Genomic DNA, 19,719 nt, shown 5'->3' on the forward strand with positions numbered 1-19,719 from the left:
CAAGGGCCAAGTGTGGTGAATTGTGAAATACAAGCGACGGGATTACTTGCCTGAGCAGCGGAAGCTATTGATGGAGATGTTTGCTTACTCGCCTGATACTAAATAAAGTCATTGTATTCTACTTTAGATAAAGAGAAAAGTTGATTTGTTGGATTACCAGTGGGTTCAGTTTAAGCAACATGAGCATTCTTTGGTTTACCATGGAGAGAGTAGCATATATCACGGGTATGACCCAATTTGTTACTGTAGCCACACCTTGGCCGAGGTTCCTAGAGTGGCGTCCATGTCGATTTCCAGTCTGAGATGCTAGAAAGAAAACTCTGCAGGTATCACCGGATGACTAGATCACTAGGTGGTGTAGCCAGTCACAACAATCTAGCGAATAGGTCATCCATAGCAGGAACAACAGGGCTAGCCAAAATTTTGTCTCTCGTTGAATCAAGATCAGATGGAAGTCCAGCAAGTGTAACAACGAAAAACATCTTCACACGTTGCTCCAATTGTTTTTCAACACTTGGAGTAACGGGCATCAATTCAGTAAACTCTTTCATAACCACCTGTACCTGTCCAAGATATGTAGACATATTCAGCTCCTGCTTTTTAAGATGAGTCAACTGAGAATTAACATTATAAAAACGAGAGATGTAATCAAAACCAAGAAGCAGGTATGGAATGGTCCGAACAACGGCATCAACTTCGAATCAATAGAATTCCATAATAGACTACATAATTGAGCATCAATCTTCTCCCATTCGCCTTTCTCTTTCTCATCAACATCCTTAGCTTGTTTAACCAAGTTGTCTTGAACCCCTTGTCCCTTGCACCAAAGCCGAACAAAGGAAGACCAAGGTAAGTAGTTCACACTACCTATCAAGGGTTCACTGGTGATGGAGTGGTTGGGGTTACTTGAAACGACTGGTTTAGAACTAAAAATAAATGAAGTGATGGACATAATGTAGATGTTGCCGAATCTGGAAATTCTGCAATTTACAGGAAGCTGGAAGCAAACAGTTGCCGGAATCTGGAAAACAGAAATAGTCGCTGGAAAAATCAGATCTGATCGGAATCCGGAAAAGCTAAAAGTTGACTAGAATCTGAATCTGGAAAAAAGAAATCTGCAATTGTAGGAATCTTGAAGCAACCAGTCGACTGGAATGTGGAAAAAAATGAACTGGACAGGTCTGTCTACTGGAATCTGAAAAAAATCATATCTGTCTATTGAATTTGATAGCTCCGATTGATGCATGAGATGGCTGGTGGTGGCGAAGCTGAATGGGTTTTGCTCGCGCCGGTTGTTCGAGTCTCGTGGTGGTGTTGGTTTGATCACAACACCTCCGAAAATAGAGATCTGTTCGGACAGCCAAAAAATAGCTGGAAAAAAATTGAGTTTGGAAATTTCTCTTCCAATGTTGCTGGCCTTAACCAGGCTTAGAATCCTATGAATATTTAATAGCATATGTAAATATAGCAGGTAGCTTGATTTCCTCCTATTATAACTAGGTATTTATTAGATATTTATTTGTATTAATTTCCTTTCCTTTTAAAACATGTAAACTAAACTATTTAAACTCCAATAGATTGAGGGAATAATCAAGCTGAGTTTTCTCTATCTCTCTTCTAATTCACATGGTATTAGAGCCAGACCCATTCCAAATATATATTCACCGATGTTGGGCCCCCATATTATATTGTCCACGCTCTAGTTAACAAGGTTTGAGCGTGCGGGAATGTTAAGAGTCCCACATCGGAAAAGGGATGGGTAATTGGTCTCTTTATATGGACTTGAATAATCCTCCCCTCATGAGCTAGCTTTTGGGGTTGAGTTAGACCCAAGATCCATTTTTCACAGTTGTATAAGAAAAGCTGCAATTATCCGCTTGGGCTTTCCACATCAGTTATCAGAAGCTGCGGAATATGCTCGAAAGAAAGGTGTAGTGCTGAAAGGTGACCTGCCCATTGGTGTTGATAGGAATAGTGTCGATACCTGGGTCTACCCAAATTTGTTTCGCATGAACACCTCAACTGGGGCACCCCCTGACTATTTTGATAAAAACGGCCAGAATTGGGGATTCCCCACTTATAATTGGGAAGAAATGTCAAAAGATAACTATGGGTGGTGGCGTGCTCGTCTAACACAGGTACCTAAAACTTACTACTTAGTTCCGTTTTTTATCCTTTTCAACATTGGTACTTCAACTTTTAGGTGTTTATTTCGAACTGTATCAATGTTGTCATTTTACAGATGGGGAAGTACTTTACAGCTTATAGGATTGATCACATATTGGGATTCTTTAGAATATGGGAGCTCCCAGAGCATGCAATGACTGGCCTTTGTGGAAAATTTCGACCTTCTATTCCTATTAGTCAGGTATCTAAAAGTTGTGCGGTTACGTCTACAATACTTGTAAGGTTTAGATTGTTCTTATATCATTTAGATAAAGAGATTTTGTATTAAATGCACTAACTAGTTTCTTTGCAGGAAGAACTCGAGTCAGAAGGATTATGGGACTTCAACCGTCTGACCCAGCCTTATATTGGACAAGAGCTTTTACAGGTATTGAATTTCTGTAGAATTTGAGAAAGAAGAAAGACTTCTTTGTATTTTAGTATGTCTTTACTTTCCATGAGAAGAGGTATTTATATAAGTGAATCCTAACTAATTAAAGAAAGGCAATCGATTGCAATAAAAGGATATTCTACTTATATAATGACCCTAGGAAAAGAAGAAATAAAGTCTCCGGAAATCATACTAATTAACTGACAGTTTAACACAATCAACGCTCCCCTCCTGTTGGAGGAAAGATATCACATATGTCGAAAAGTCCTTTTGCTGCGGCCTTTTGTACGCATGTCCATTAGTTGTTTTCCTGATGGTACATAAAGTAAACTCAAGGTGCCACTAGTAACTTTCTCTTTGATGAAGTGCCGATTGATTCCAATATGTTCTTTTGACATGATTCTGAACTATACTGATTGCATCTCTGTTATCGCAATACAAGGGAAGTTTCCCTTTTCTACAAAATCTGAATTCTTCTATTAACTTTTGTAGCCAAAGAAGCTCACAAACACCCTGGGTCATACTCTATATTTTGTTTCTGCACTTGATCTTGTAACTACACTTTGCTTCTTACTTCTCATAGTAACTAGGTTCCCTCTTATGATATACAGTAACCGAAGATAGATCTTCTTTCATCTAAAGATCCAACTTAATCCACGTCTGGAAAAGCTTCTGTCTGGAGGTAGAAAAGCAAAACTTTACCTGAGCTAACTTTAGATATCTAAAAATATGTAAGATAACTTGCTTATGATATGAGGATCTCGAGGATATCGCATAAACTGACTCACCAAGCTGATAGAATAGGCTATGTCTAGTCTAGTGTGAGAGAAATAAATGATTCTTCCAAAGGACCTCCGATATCTCTGCTTATCAATTGACCTTCCAAACCCTGTTTGTAACGTGATTGCTTTCCATAGGCAATTTCGCTGGCTTGCAACATGATAATCAGTTTCTTTCAAGAGATCTAGAATATACTTCCTTTGTGTAGTAAAAATTCCTCTTTTAAATCTAGCAACTTCCAAGAAATAATGCAACTTCCCTAGATCTTTGATCTCAAATTCTTATGCTAACAACTCATTTAACTAGGTCATTTCTTCTGTCATCTCCTATCATGACTATGTCATCAACATTGTTAGAGTTGGAGTAGGAATAGTATATAGAATCCTAGTTGGAAAAGGATTTTAATGTAGTTCCCTACTTGTAAAAGGATTGAAATGTAGTGTGTATACATAGCGTGTCAATGTAATAATGTAGACACAACAACAACAAAAAAAGTGCAGGCCGGTGCACTAAAGCTACCGCTATGCGTGGTGTCCGGGGAAGGGCCCCCACCACAAGGGTGTATCGTACGCAGCCTTACGTTCCAAGGCTTGAACCCGTGACCTCCTGGTCACGTGGCAGCAACTTTACCAGTTACTCCAAGGCTCCCCTTCAATAATGTAGACACAACAACAACAACAACAAACCCAGTGTATTCCCATGTAGTGGGGTCTGGGGAGGGTAAGATGTACGCAGTCCATACCACTACCTCCGGAGAAGTAGAAAGGCTGTTTCCGATAGACCCCCGGCACTTACAAATCACAGAAAGTTACAAAAAGTTGTTTTCACACAAAATTGATACTGCAAAATGAACAATGATTCGCGATACTCCGCAGCTGAAAAAAATTCAAAGTGATGATGAAAATAGCTTCAACACTTACAAATTTATGTGAATTTTGTTTTCACACAAAACTGATACTACAAAATGAAACGATGATTCGCTAGATTAAAACTCATGAATTATCCTCCTCAGCTAAAAACATTCAAAGTGATACTGAACACACTTACAGGAACAAAAAAAGAAATTGTTTTCACACAAAATTAATACTGCAAATGGAAAATTCGTGATATTCCGCAGCTGAAGAAATTCAAAGTGATGATGAAAATAGCTTCTACACTTGCAAAAAACACTTACAGGGACAAAAATGTTTTTCACACAAAATTGATACTGCAAATGAACGACGATTCTCGATATTCCGCAACTGAAAACATTCAAAGTGATGACGAAAATAGCTTACACACATGAAAAAAAAAAGCTGTTTTCTCCCAAAATTGATACTACAAATGAACGACAATTCTCGATATTCCGCAGCTGAAAATATTCAAAGTATTGATGAAAATAGCTTCCACACTTGCAAAATAATTTAATTTTTTTCTCTTAACATGGCAAATTCAGCTAAAAAATTATTTTCAGACGAAATTGATAGTGAAAAAATTCAAAGTAATGATAACAATAGCTTCGCACTTACAAATTTCTCCTTATTTGATGTGCCAGAGAAATTGATTTTGCAGATGAATTTAATATATATGTATGAAAAAATTGAAAATGATTAATGGATTTTGAGTGTTTAGAGAGAAAAGGGAAAATGGAGGAGGAAAAAAAAAATGTAGACACAACAATTCAATAATATTCTTCTCTTATATTTCTCACATGGTATTAGAGCCTCTACAACCTTCGTAGAAAATCAAAGAGCTTCCGCTGTTGGCGAGTGATTGTGACCCATATATGCCCCCGCCAGTCTGGCCTATGATCATGTTAGCAAAAATTGAGGCACCATGCTTCTTTCGGGTGGCTTCTCCTATGTAATTTGCATAGCAGAGTGTATCTTTTTGGTGACTAATTTCTCAAATCTAATTAGAGTAGCACCATGCATCTCTCCAGACTACTTTCTCATATTTAATTAGCATAGTACTGTGCATCTTTCCTGACTACTTTCTCATATTTGAGTTGCGTAGCACCGTGCTCCTTTACAGTGGCTCCTCAAATTTGATTTGCGTAATTTTGTGCGTATTTTCGATGACTCCTCAAATCTGATCTATGTAGGGTCGTGGCATCATTCCGATCCTACCTATATAATTTCTCTTTTCCAGTAGAGTTGTGCCATTATTTCAACACCACTCATATAATTTTATGGTTTAAAATAGTTTCCTCGAGCCTGATTTTGAAAGTTCAACAATTACTCTTTTCTAGTACGATCGTCCCATCATTCCGTCCCTATCCATATAATTTCTCTTTTTCAGTAGGACCGTGCCATCATTCTGACCCTACCCATATAATTTCTCAGACTTTGACCACTTTTTAGCCATCAAATCTTATAATCCAGCACATGAGCATGTTCCGACCAATTTTTGTTGACTTTCTTGTTCAAGATCTACTCATCTCTGAGGTGACCCATATATTTTATACCAGTTTTCGGCAATTTTCCTTTTCAACTATCATCGCCAAGACGTCCCGAGCAGACGTTACTAATTTCTTGCAGATATCTTCACCAAGTTTTTCACTGATCCTCGTATTAATTACATCTTTAACAAACTTGATACATATTGAGTAGTATGCACCATCTTGAAGGGGAGTGTTAGAATTAGAGTAGGAATAGGAATAGTATATGAAATCCTAGTTAGAAAAGGATTTTAATGTAGTGTCCTACTTGGAAAATGATTGAAATGTAGTGTCTATAAATAGTGTCTCAATGTAATAATGTAGATACAAAGATTCAATAATATTTTTCTCTTACATTTCTCACAAACATAAATGATAAGAAGAGTGAGTTTACCCTTTTGATGTCTTTTGAGAAGGGGCGTGATCGACATTACTTTGTTGGTAACTGAAAGAGATCATCTCCTTGGAGAATCTACCAAACCGATCTCTAGGGGATTGTTTCAGTCAGTACAAAGTTCTCTTCGATCTGCACAATTTCCCCCTACTTTGTTCAGTATCAAATCTAGGAGGGATCTCCATATATACCTCTTCTTCTAAATGTTTTTTTATAAGTCCCAATCAAAATTAGCTTTAGATGACAAAAAAATTCTGATAGCATCTTTGCAACTAGAGAAAACGTGTTCTAATAATGAACTTGAGTGGATCTCTTAGCCACCAATCTTCAATCTTTCAATTGACTATCAGCTTTATATTTCACAATGAAGAACCATTTGCAGCCAACTAACCATTTGCAGCCAACTAACTTTCAGGTGGTGAAGCGACAAGTTCCAAAGCCTTATTTTATCAACAGGGCCTTCATTCTTCAATCATAATTTGCTTCCATTTAGGATCTGCAAAAGCTTCCCTCCAATTTTGGGGAACAGGCACAAAAGAAATAGACAAGGCAAAGGCTCTATAGGAGGGATACAGGGAATTATAGGAGACAATTTTTTTTTTTTTTTTGACAATAATTATAGGAGACAAAATTAGATAAAGTATGTTTGGTACACGATCTGATTCCGTTTCTACAAGCAATAGGCAAACTGGAGAGGATTCAGCTTCAACAGATTTCATAATGGCTTCTTCTGCTTTATCTCACCTTGAGTATGTTATCAAGTCAGGTCTACCCAAACCCCCACCAGCCCCCCGTGAATTCTTTCTCCAAATTCCCACTACCATATGAAACCGGGGAAAAATCATCTCTTCCTCCTTATTGCTCTCCCCTTGAAACTCAGATGGTCAATGCCGAAATAGGGTTCTCACTCTTGAAGGTAGCATCCATGTTGTCAAAGGATCTTCTGAAGGGAGGATAATAACATTTATATCCTTTTTTCTTAGGAGGATACTCAATAAAGACACACTTAAAGGCTCTAGGATCAAATTTCCCAGAATTCATAGTGTGAACAAAACAGGCACACCCAAACACCTTCAGACGAACAATATATTCATTCGCAACCTTTAAGACCTCTAGAGGACTCTGAAAATTTAGGGGTTTATGTGCATTCTATTGATAAGACAGACAACAATTAGATTGGCATTGTAAATATAAGAGATCTTGCCACTTTTAACGAATGCCTATTTTTCCTTTCAACAACCCCATTTTTGTGCACCGGTGTAGGGACAACTAGTTTGCTGGATTATCACATTAAACTTCAGATAAGAACAAAATCTTCTGTCCATGAATTGTGTGCCATTATCACTTCAGAAGATTTTTATATTAGCCTCAAATTGGGATAAATCATCTTATTAAATGACTAAAAGAAAGAGAACTCATGTTTGTCCTTTAGTAGACACACCGTAGTCATCCTAGCGCGACAATCAATAAAGGTAACAAACCATTGATTTCTAGACAAATAAATAGTTTGAGTACGAGCCTATACATTAGGATGAATAATTGTAAAAGCAGTAGTACTTTTATTATCAGGAAAAGGGTAAAAAAATGCCCTTCTACTTTTCATTTATTAGTAAATTTGACCTTGTTATACTATTGAGCCAATTATACCCCCTGCCGCTATGAAACTTATCAAAATTACCCCTCAATTGACAGAATCCCCCAAATCCACCCAAATAGCTGATTTCAATTAAAGTATCTATTCCCCATTGACGCACTTAATTAACCCTTATCCCAACTGATTAGCAATTTGTGTGGCCAAAACTACATTTGCTTGATCAACTTCGGTCTGCAAAAGTAAGAATCTTTGTGAACCACATAGAAACCAAGGAGGCACGAAATGTTTCTACTTACAATTAAAAAAGACTATTTTCACAATTCTCATCATCCCAAAACAAAAACAGAATAGATTACTGTGACAATCTTCACTTTATCATTTCTCGGTTGGTTATTTCCTTGGCTTAATGCAGTTTTCTTGGATCCCAGTCCAGAACATTACTTTAGCATCATAGTTAACCGTCCTTGAGAAATTGGTATGGAAGATTGTCCATAATATTCATGTAGGATGCTATATACAAATCCGATTCCTATTCCTATTCTTATATTACAGAATCCTGCATTCCTATTGGTCCTTGTAATATTTGTTTGATATGTTCAATTTTGACCTTTCCCTGCTTAATTTACAGGAAAAATTCGGAGCTTCTTGGACAATAATAGCCTCTACTTTTTTGAATGAATATCAGAAGGGCTTTTATGAGGTGAATGTCCTTTTTGAGATGACATATTGCTGAAATTTCTTTATCTGTTGCCTTATTTTTAGTTCTGTTTGAAATCTGTTTCAAACAACTTCTTAGTAGTTCAAAACAAACATTTGAAATCCTGAAATGGTTGGTAAAATGAAATATTTCGATCCTGTATGTGGTTGCCCTTCTGTGAGGGCAGGCAGGGGCCATAGGTAAAGAAAGTGTTACTATGGAAATCTATAATCCTAATCTTGTTCGCTGGAAGGGAACCCTGTAAAGTGCAGGTCATTATGATAGTAGTAATGATATGCTATTAGCAGAAGATAGATGTGCTCACCAAGCTCGGTAAGCTAAAAAAGTTCTTCAAGTTCCCATTATGTCATTGTGCACTGTTTCCGAGCCGTAGCTAGTTTAAGGTGTCAATACCTTTGTTGGATGATGCCTGCTTTGCCACTGTAAAGGTATTGTTGACTTATGTTATCAGATGTTTGCTGGATTTCCATTGTAAGATTGATGGAAAAATTAATGGTTATTTAGTCGAAGTGCATGAGTCTATGCAATTTCAACCTTTCAGTTGCAAAAACTACAAAATGGGGTGAGGTGTGCAGTTTCTCTTTTCAGGTCTTGCCCCGAGTTCTTAATCTGTCCCATATAATAAGTACCTGTTTGGTAGCTAACATACAAAATTGGAGGATGGGTTTAGGATCAAGAGACACCGGAAAGGTACAGCAATATCTGGTTTGCAGTTTTAGAACTTATGAAAAATGGAAAAACTTGTATAGTGATGTCATAGTTGAAACAATTGAATGTAAAATTTTTGTTGACGCCTAATTTTTCTCACGAACCGACCCAGCCCAAGCCTAAATCATTTGACATGGGCCAAACCCTTCTTCTTCAACCTAACAACAGCACAAGACATCAGCAACAATAGCTCAACCCGGCGAATCCTAAATTCCCAAAACCCTTTGCCGCCTTCAAATCGATTCTCTACGCCTCAAATTTGTACACACTTGTGTGACTAGCACAAGGATAGTACGAAGAAGCTCCTGGGAATGAGAATTTCCCAAAACATCTACCCCAAATCCAATTCAAGTTTTGAATCTGAATTTCTCATACTATTTTCATACGATTCCAGTTCACCTTATCCAAATTCGATTTGTCTCTATGTGAATTTCCCCCCCAAACCCCGAAAATCCCAGGAACGCTCTTGAAAATCAATGCCGGCTCCTCTCTCATTCGTTGATAGTCCGAACACGGACGGAGGTATGCCCATCTTCATCCATTCCTTGTGATTTCTTGATAGCCATTTGATCCAAAGGGATTTTATCCATTCCCACATCGGAAACCCTAAAGAAATGACCCCCAATTCATTCCTATAAAAGTCCCACACTATTCGTCAGTGAGGGCGGAAGTTCGGAAGGATTATAGAATAAAAAAAGGAAAATCCCGAATTGAAAAATGGATTTTGCCTAGTTTAAAAATTTTCTAGTGCTAGAACTCTCTAAGATGCCGTTGAGCTTGAGTTTTGGTGACGGAAATTTAGTTGGGTTTTCCGGCAGTGATAGAGAAATTCCGACGGGTCTCTTAGTCTTGGTTTGCTGCTCAGAATCAGGACAGGTGCAACTACTGATTATGGACTTGGAAGTCCAATAAAAATATATTAGTACAGGTGCAACAACTGATTATGTACTTGGAAGTCTAGATTACGATAGGTGAGCCAAAGCCTAGATAGACTAGGATAGGTTTTGGACTAAAGTACGAAAAAATATTGATTAGCTAAAAGCTTAATCCAATCCCTCCCCCCCCCCCCCCCCCCCCCCCCCCCCTCCCCCTTTTTTTTTTTTTTTTTTTAAATTTACATGTATATTTATTTGGTACTAACATACATGGTTGAATTTCCCCTTGAGAGTTGCTATCATTTTGTTCAGATTAATCACTTTAATTAAGTCTTTAAAAATGGAAGTTGAACTTAGCTAGCGTTTTTTCAAAAACAAAATTTGATCATTGTTTTAACATATTTAAATTTCCTTTGTCTTAATATTTAAGCCCCATTTTTGTTGTTAGTCAAAAAAGTTAGTTTTAAATAGACCGGATAACCGCAAGTTAGCAGATATTTAGACCGGATAACCGCAAGTTGGTGGATATTCTTATTGCCTTTAAAATCTTCTCTGAATATTAAGAGGAACCTCTTACCTAGATTTATGAAACTTTTGAGATTTTTCCTATTTTAAATCTTTGAAGCTTTCAAAATTTTAATGAGTTTTGAAACTGTGAGAAATATAAGAGAAAATATTATTGAATTGTGTGTTTACATAATTACATCGAAACCCTATTTATAGACACTATAGTACAATTCTTTTCCGAGTAGGATTTTTATATACCATTCCTATTTCTACTCATATTCTAACACTCTCTCTCAAGCTGGTGCATACAAATCATATGTACCTAGCTTGTTATAAATGTAATTAATACGAGGACCAGTGAGGGACTTGGTGAAGATATTTGCAAGTTGATCACTTGACTTCACAAATTTTGTAATAATATCTCCTGAGAGTATGTTTTCTCTGACAAAGTGACAATCAATCTATGTGTTTAGTCCTCTCATGAAACACTGGATTTAATGCAGTATGAGGGCTGCTTGATTATCACACACAAGTTCCATCTTACCGGTTTCTCCAAATTTTAGTTCTCTCAGTAATTGTTTGATCCAAACTAGCTCACAAATTGCTTTAACATTGCTCGATATTCTGCTTCCGCACTAGACCGAGCAACTACACTCTGTTTCTTACTCTTCCAAGACACCAAATTACCTCCTACTAAAACACAATATCCGGAGGTAGAATGTCTATCATAGGGTGATCCTGCCTAATCAGCATGTGTGTATCCAATGATATGCTCGAGACCTCGATCCTCAAAAAGTAGTCCTTTACCTGGAGTTGTCTTTATATATAGTAGAATACGAACAATTGCATCTGAATGACTATCACAGGGGAAAGTCATAAACTGACTTACAACACTCATAGGAAAGGATATGTTATGTCAGGTCTAGTCCCGATGAGATAATTCAACTTTCCAACCAACCGCCTATACCTTTTAGGATCACTGAGTGGTTTCCTCTGTCTTGGCAGAAATTTAGCATTTGGATCCATGAAGTGTCAATAAGTCTACATCCCATCATTCTTATCTCCTCAAGAATGTCTAAGACATACTTGCGTTGAGAAATAACAATACCTGATCTGGATTGAACAATCTCAATACCTAGAAAATATTTCAGTTTGTCGAGGTCTTTAGTCTGGAAATGCTGAAAGAGATGTTGCTTCAATTTAGTGATACCATCTTCATCATTGCCGGTGATAACGGTATCATCAACATAAACCTCCAAATAAATACACGGATTTGGTTGAGAATGTCGATAAAACACTGAATGATCAGCTTCACTACTAATCATGCCAAACTGCCGAATTACTGTGCTTAACTTTTCAAACCAAGCTCGAGGGGATTGTTTAAGACCATAGAGTGACTTGCGCAATCGACATACAACGCTACTAGACTCCCCCTGAGCAATAAAAGCAGGTGGTTGTTCCATTTAGGCTTCTTCCTTAAGATCACCATGCAGAAAAACATTCTTAACATCCAACTGATAAAGAGGCCAATGATGAACGACAACAATGGATAGGAAAAGACAGACAAATGCTATTTTATCCATTGGAGAGAAAGTGTCACTATAATCAAGCCCAAATTTTGCGTGTATCATTTGATAACAAGGCGAGCCTTAAGCCGATCAACCTGACCGTCTGGACCAACTTTGACTGCATAAACCCAACAGTAGCCAACAATAGATTTACCTGTAGGAAGGGAAACAAGCTCCTAAGTACCGCTCACATGTAAAGCAGACATCTCATCTATCATAGCCTACTTTCATCCTGAATGAGAAAGTGCTTCACCTATAGTCTTAGGTATGGAAATAGAGGACAAAGATGATACGAAAGCATAATGGGGTGATGATAACTCAAGAAAGTATAATGTGGGTTAGCATTACGAGTGGAACGCATACCTTTTTGAAGTGGAACTGATTGGCTAGGAGAAGGAAAGTTCGCAGTAGGAGCAATGTTTGACGCATGACATGAATCATCTGGGACTAACAGTGGACGCGGACAACGATGATAAGTCAGAAGTGGTGGCACTGCAGCTGGAGACGTGGAAGTAACCGTTGATTCCTCAAAGGTTGGTTTGGGTAAGTTTGGAGATACTGGTAAGACCAAGGATGACACGTGTAAGACTAGAGATACGGGTAAAACCTTAGAGATACCAGGATGATCAAAAGATGTATAGTAAGGTCGAGATAAAAAGGTGACTTCGGCGGACATAAAGTAGCAACAAAGATCCGGTGAATAATAACGATACCTTTTTTGAACTCGAGAGTAGCCAAGGAAGACACACTTGAGAGCATGAGGGGCTAATTTATATTTTCAGGGGCTAAGTTATGAACAAAGCATGTGTTCCCAAAGACACGAGGGGGGATAGAGTAGAGATGTGACTGTGGAAACAATATAGAATGGGGAACCTGATTCTGAAGGAAAGATGACGGCATTCTATTAATTAGATAGCAAGATGTGAGGATTGCTTCGCCCCAAAAATGCAGCGGAACATGGGATTCAATAAGAAGAGTGCGAGCAGTCTCAAAAAGATGCCTATTTTTTCTTTCTGCTATACCGTTTTGCTGAGGGGTATATGGACAATATGTTTGGTGAATAATCCTTGATGAGTCATAAACTCCTGAAACTAAGAGGATAAGTATTCTGAGGCATGATCACTATGAAAAGTACGAATAAAAACACCAAAATTGAGTTTGTATTTCAGTACAAAAACTTTTGAATATAGAAAATATCTCAGAATGATTTTTCATTAAGAAAACCCAAGTACATCTTGAAAAATTATCAATGAAACTAACAAAAATAACGAAAACCTAAGGTTGAACTAACTCTACTAGTACTCCAAATATCAGAATGAACTAATGAGAAAATAGACTCCGAACGACTTTTAATATTCCATGAAAAGTAACACGTGTGTTTCCCATGTTGACATGACCCACAATCTAACGTGGAGAAACTAGACAAACTATGGACTATCTTTTGTAGCTTGGATAGACTCGGATGTCCAAAATGTTTGTGAATTAGGTCTGGAGGGTCTGTAACGTAGTACGCTGTCAAGGAATTTAAAGAGGTAAGATGGTAAAGGCCTTATGATTCATGTCCTATTCCAATCGTCTGTCCCGTACTGCGGTCTTGCATTAGAAAAGAATCATAAAAAAAAGTTATGCTATAATGAAAGACACATGTCAAATGACTAACAAATGCAAGATTAAAAGGACAACCAGAGACATAAAGAATAGAATTTAGAGTGACAGAAGATGGGGGTTTGGCTTGTCGAACTCCTGTTCGTTTTGTTTGGATCCCATTGGCTAAAGTAATAGCAGGAAGAGATTGTGGATAAACAATATCAGATATAAGTGATTTGTTACCAGAAATATAATCAAAAGCACCTGAGTCCACGACCCATGATCCAAGAGTACTAGACTGTGAAACACAAGCAGAAGGATTACCAGCAATAGAAGTATCAGGCTGGGCAACTGAGGCTACTTGTGGAGATGTCTGCTTACTTGCTCGATACTGAAGGAACTCATCATATTTTATTTGGTCAATATGGGCATTATTTGATGGTCGATTAGGCTGTGGAGATGTCTGCTTACTTGCTCGATTCCGAAGGAACTCATTATATTTTTTTCCAGCAATAGGATCATAACTGGGTGGTGGACGATGCAAAATATGACATGTCCTGAGTGTGTCCAACTTTATGATAATAACTACACTTTGATTGAGATTTTCCAGAATGACCTTGCCGATTCTCCATAGGTTGATATGTTCATTTTTCTATGGTTTGAGATGCAAGAATAGAGGAGTCAACGGTGGGTGATAAAATTACTTTGTGACTGAGAGGCGCGACATGACAAAGTAATAACTCATCAATTGTAGGAACCGTAGGACTAGCTAAAATTTGATCACGTACTGAATCATAGTCAGTAGAAAGTCCATCAAGTGTAAGAACTAAAAACATTTATCTGTGCCCTTCCATGACTGCTTGTACTTGTCCCAAGTAAGTAGATATAACGAATTCCTTTTTCTTCAAGTTGGTCATTCGAGATATCACATCGTAAAAATGAGATATGTCATTAGTGTATAAAGAATAGGCCTTTTCCCAAACTAGATAACATGTCTTGAATGGGCGAAACAAGAGCATCAACTTGGAATCATAGATCGCCATAAGAGACTACACAATTGAGCATCAATTTTCTCCTATTGTTCTTTGGCTTTCGCATTTTCCGCGCTAGATTTTGCCTTTTCATCTACCACACTAGCCTTCATCTTTAAGTGATCCTGGACGCCTTGACCTTTGCACCACAACTCAACCGAGGAAGCCAGGCTAAATAATTTGAACTTCCCATTAATGGTTCGAAAGTGATCATAAGACTTGAACTTCTAATTCGAGTAGTTTTTGGGGAAAAAACATCATACCCAAAAGACATGTTAGAAATTTTGACGTGAAAATACCAAGAAACAAATTCTGGATGTCTGAAAATTTATAGGAAAAAAATATATGAAGTCGTCGAAATTAGGGTTCCGGCGGTCGGAATCTGCAAAGACTTGTCGAAATATGTAAAAAGGTAATTGGTCGGAGTTGGAATATAGATCGGTGACCCCAACTAAAAACGAACCACTCAAAAACTCTACCGGAGAAGAGCTCACGTGCCGGGGCATGACAGATCTCACCGGATTTCCAGCAGGCACGTGGGAGCGTGTGGATGGTGATTTTTCGGTGGTTTGGGTCGGGTTTTTGTCGCCTGAGCTTTCCTATCCTCTTGGTGGTGTTGTATTTTGCACACAACCCACAGAACACATAATGACACAAATCAGTCACTAGAAATTGACGCACGGTGACTGAGTTTTTAACGCTCTGATACCATGTGGGAAATATAAAAGAAAATATTATTGAATTGTGTGTTTACATAATTACATCGAGACCCTATTTATAGACACTATCGTACAATCCTTTTTTAGGTAGGATTTTTATATACTATTCCTATTTCTACTCATATTTTAACAGTAACAATTTTGAAAGTCGAAACTATTTTCCGCAAAAGAGATATGACGACTTTGCGGAAGATTTGACTAGGTTCTAACCACATATTTGAGACTAACATTTATTTGGCCGACTATTTGTGTTATGTGATATTTATGAATATGTGTTTGTTATAAACTGTTGCATTCATGGCATACCAATTGCGCCAAACAACACTATTAGATTGCATTAGAACAAATAATTACACATTTTTTGCGGTCGTTCCCTTTACTCAAAAAACCAAAATTCTCAAAATGGTAAATAATTAGTTAGTTCTATGTCATTCGACACTTGTTATCATTTCAGCCCGAGGTTGTTCACTCGGGTTCCCGATCTTTGTTCAAAGAAAACCACTCTAGTCAAACTAGGATAGAACAAAACCAATCTCGAGCCCATTAGCAAGAACACCTTGTGTTGAAAGGCCCCCAACCGAAAAGACAAAACTACCCCTATGTGTCATGTATGAAAGACATGTATCGGAAGAAAAATGTCGTTGCCCCTAAAATGGAATAGGTTAATAAATTGTATGGTTTTGTAGGATGGCTGGTCTACTTTCATTCAACATAATTTTGGAACCACACGTACAATTTTGAATGTGGTGACACGACTTTATCGACCTTCAGAAAAGAGTGGTTTGACGGCATTGTGTATATTTGCCATCACTAATGGATATGAAAGGACACCATGCACTAATACAAGCCCTTACGAGTTATTAGGACAACGTCAGATGGTTTTTAGATTCAGGACTATTGAGTTTACTCTAACCATAGAGGAAATTCGAAATATGTTTGATGGTATCATGAGTGTTCGTAAAAGAGGATAGTGCCTCGAAGCACCAATTCTCATCTCAAACAAATCGACAGAGGATGAAATAGTTGAGTACCTCAGTTTGTATAAAACAACATGCTCGTGGATATCAAAGTTGTAGATACGCTTATGTGATTTGTACACTCGCTACGCTTCTGTGGAAGGGTATTGGCACCAATTTGAACTTGTCTTACGAGGACTGGGATAAGGCTAGATCCCTAGCATTTGCTATTGCTCTCTTAGGAGTTATGGTGTTTTCCCAAGGCCCGAGTTTCACAATCAATACTTGAGTCATCATGGTCGCACATGCTATATTTTATGGAATTAAGAAGGGTGAAGTGGTCAATCACTTTCCTTTGGCTCTAGTTATTTTGGCAGCCCTTTATTTATCTCTACGGTGTTGAAAAGTGGGCATGGTTGTTTTCAAGGATGCAATCTTGTTCTTGAAATGTGGATTGTGACTCATCCGAAGAAGCGAAATTTACCTCAATACCTCTCGTGATTAGAAGGGTATGATTGGATTACCGATTTCCCAACAAATTCAGACGGTCAAATATGAATGTGAATGGTCCAAAAGGTAGTGGGCTCATATTTTCTCGGGGTTGAAAGAAGACATTCAATGGATGCTTCACCCCTTCTCCAAAGTTGTTGTGTTAGGTTCTTCTCGGAATTTGAGGGGTTTGACCTTACGCTCCTCAAAGAGTGATGAGGCAATTTGGGAGAATTCAAACGGAACCCAAAGTTGGCCACATGGGTGGATGTATCTTTGACTAAAAGGATGACAGAGTACTAGACACAAAAGAGGTCTGTAATAGCTGGAAGGTATTCGTAAGGGAAAACATTCTCAAAAACCCCGCCGAGAATCGGTACAATGGCGGGTGCATAGAAGGGTACAGAGTTTGGTTAAAGAAAGAATCACAAAGTATAACTGAATTGAATCCCAATATAGGCTCAAAGTCCAAGGTACATCTTTAGCTACAACGACTCCAAGACGAGTTAGCTAAACTGAAAGCAGAACAGGCTAGAGACCAACAAACTATCATTCATTTGAGTCAGGAAGTAGAAGAGATGAAAACAGGGTTAAATGTTTTAATTAATGGGATGGCCAGTGAATACACGAGCTTTCTGAACCTACCATTGGAACAAAGGTTCATTTTGATCGAAACCAAGTATGGTTTGAAGTTGTTTGAGCTTCAAGAAATTGCAGAATTATTCAAGAGGCTCCGAATGGATGAGGGATCGACATCAGAAACACATTAGTCATACCCCTGCGTGGTTTATCGTTACGTATTTCTAGCTTTCCCTAAAAGCCCCTGCATAGGTTTGCTTTGTTTGCCCCTGCTAGGGCCCTTTTTATGCTTTAGTTCCTTTCCTTAAATGTACCCCTTCTATTGTCCTGCTTTGTATCCCGTTCGGGAAATTTTTTGATTATTATATATGCATCTCTAACTTGGGGGCAACCAAACGTTTCGATATGACACATATCTTTCAAAATGTTAGGCCTACCCTTGGCTCAAAAAGTGTCAGCCACTAGGACATGCACTTATTATAGTATTGTTTTTGTGATATAATTGTTTTTTGTGCTTATGTGTGCTATTTTGAATCAAAGGCGAATTGATCCACTCCGTTTCTTTGAAAAGTTTCGTAGAACACCTCTAGGTAGAAATATATACCTACTATGCAAAGTTCTATCAAACACCCTTAAGTCTCTCCAAAGCTCCTAAAAAAATACCTCTAAGCTTCTTTGAATAAACCTCTGAAGATTACTCCATTTCTTTTCGGGAAGGTTTGACTCAAGATGATGGAACGAAGATGAATATATCCAACTGCTTTCAATCTTTACGGAGTTTGTCCGACTTTCAGCCAACGGTGTAAGAGTCCTGGGAGGTTTTTTATCAAAATTCGGATGGGGAAGTTTGCAATTGTTTTGGTTGGCGGGGGGAGGTTCTTGATGGTGGTTTTGTGGTGTTTGGATGTTAGGCTGATAATTTGGGAGAATAGCTTGGACATTGGGGTTGGTAATTTGGCTGTGGAGCTTTCTATTTTGGTTGGGCATAGAAGATAGGTTGGGAGTTCTGTGGAGGTGGAGAGTAGATGAGTGGAGAGAGTGTCTTTTTGAGCTTGGAGTTCCTCTTCGGTTTGGCATTGGGACTGAAGGATACTGCGATCACATCTTCTTTCTTCTTCTTTCGGAAGCCCGAAGATCCTGTGATGGAGTTTTGTTAATCTTGCCCTTCTCAACTAACCCACCAATTTTGACCAAATCCGTGAATATGGTGCAGACTGTCAAGATCATTTTATTTAGAACTTTCTTGTGCATGGGAAAACACTGACACAATCTCTTCTTATATCAAGGGAGGTTGAACCTTGGTCCCTTTTTTCCTCCACCGATGAACATATTTCCAAAAATGCTCATCATCCTTCTTCATGATCCGATTCAAAGAGTATCAGTTTGGGACTACTTTCACATTGTAAGTGAATCTTTCCGTGGAGTCTTTGGCAAGCCCTCCAACCGGGCCATTTCTTCAGTTCTTTGTGAGGTAAACCATGTTAGGGCTTTGCCACTGAAGCTTTGGCTGAACAGCCTCAGCATTAGAGCTTATTTTTGCCAACCCCAACCATTCGATCACAGTAGCTTCTCATATGAACCGTGGGGTTCCCAATTCCATTGAATGTCTTGAAATTTAGGATCTTATAATCCTCAGGAAGATCCAAATCAAGATGGATGCATAAGTCGTCATAGCTAAATCCTGAATCGTCTGCTGCTCCACATAATCCGGTGATCCTAGCGATCTCTTCCTTCATCGCTAGCACGTCCTTCCTAATGGTCCTCCACTATTTTTCCTTCTCCTTGTAGTGATCAACCTCAGGGTTTTGGAAGGTGTTATATGGCTCTGGAGTAGTGGTGGTATGGAACACAGTTAGTGGTATTGGTTGGACATGAGGGGGATTTTGGATAGTTGGATTGGGACTGGTATGTGGGACATGGTTTGGTGGATGGTTGATGTTCGGGTTTTAGGTGTGAAGGATATTTTGGAGCCATGGGTGTTTTCTGGAATTCAACAAGTTTGGGAGTGATTTTACTGATTATAGATGTCTGGGTTATTGTCTTGGTTGGTCTTCTGAGTAAGCGGGGGTATAGGTCTGATATGCCATTGGATGGTTGAGAAGCATAAGGTCGAACCCCTCAGATCTCTAGAAGCAGTAAGAAAGGCTTCTCTTTGCAACCTATTGCAACAACTTTGGAGAAGAATGGTGAATCATCTATCGAATGCCACATTCTTTCAGTTCCAAGAAAATGCAGGCC

The 19,719-nt window shown here is 38.3% G+C and overlaps 1 protein-coding gene across 2 annotated transcripts in view; it reads left to right on the forward strand.

Moving 5' to 3' along the window:
* Nucleotides 1-19,719, forward strand: part of LOC107858464 (4-alpha-glucanotransferase DPE2) — a 61,901-nt gene that overhangs the window by 14,718 nt on the left and 27,464 nt on the right. For both annotated transcript variants that reach the window (XM_016703127.2, XM_016703129.2), the window contains exons 13-16: nt 1,896-2,138; nt 2,243-2,368; nt 2,480-2,554; nt 8,373-8,444. In XM_016703127.2, coding sequence (XP_016558613.1) covers nt 1,896-2,138; nt 2,243-2,368; nt 2,480-2,554; nt 8,373-8,444 — 516 coding nt within the window. The remainder of the gene's footprint in view (nt 1-1,895; nt 2,139-2,242; nt 2,369-2,479; nt 2,555-8,372; nt 8,445-19,719) is intronic.

Source organism: Capsicum annuum, chromosome 2 (genome assembly GCF_002878395.1).
Source record: "Capsicum annuum cultivar UCD-10X-F1 chromosome 2, UCD10Xv1.1, whole genome shotgun sequence".
NCBI classification, from domain to species: Eukaryota; Viridiplantae; Streptophyta; class Magnoliopsida; order Solanales; family Solanaceae; genus Capsicum; species Capsicum annuum.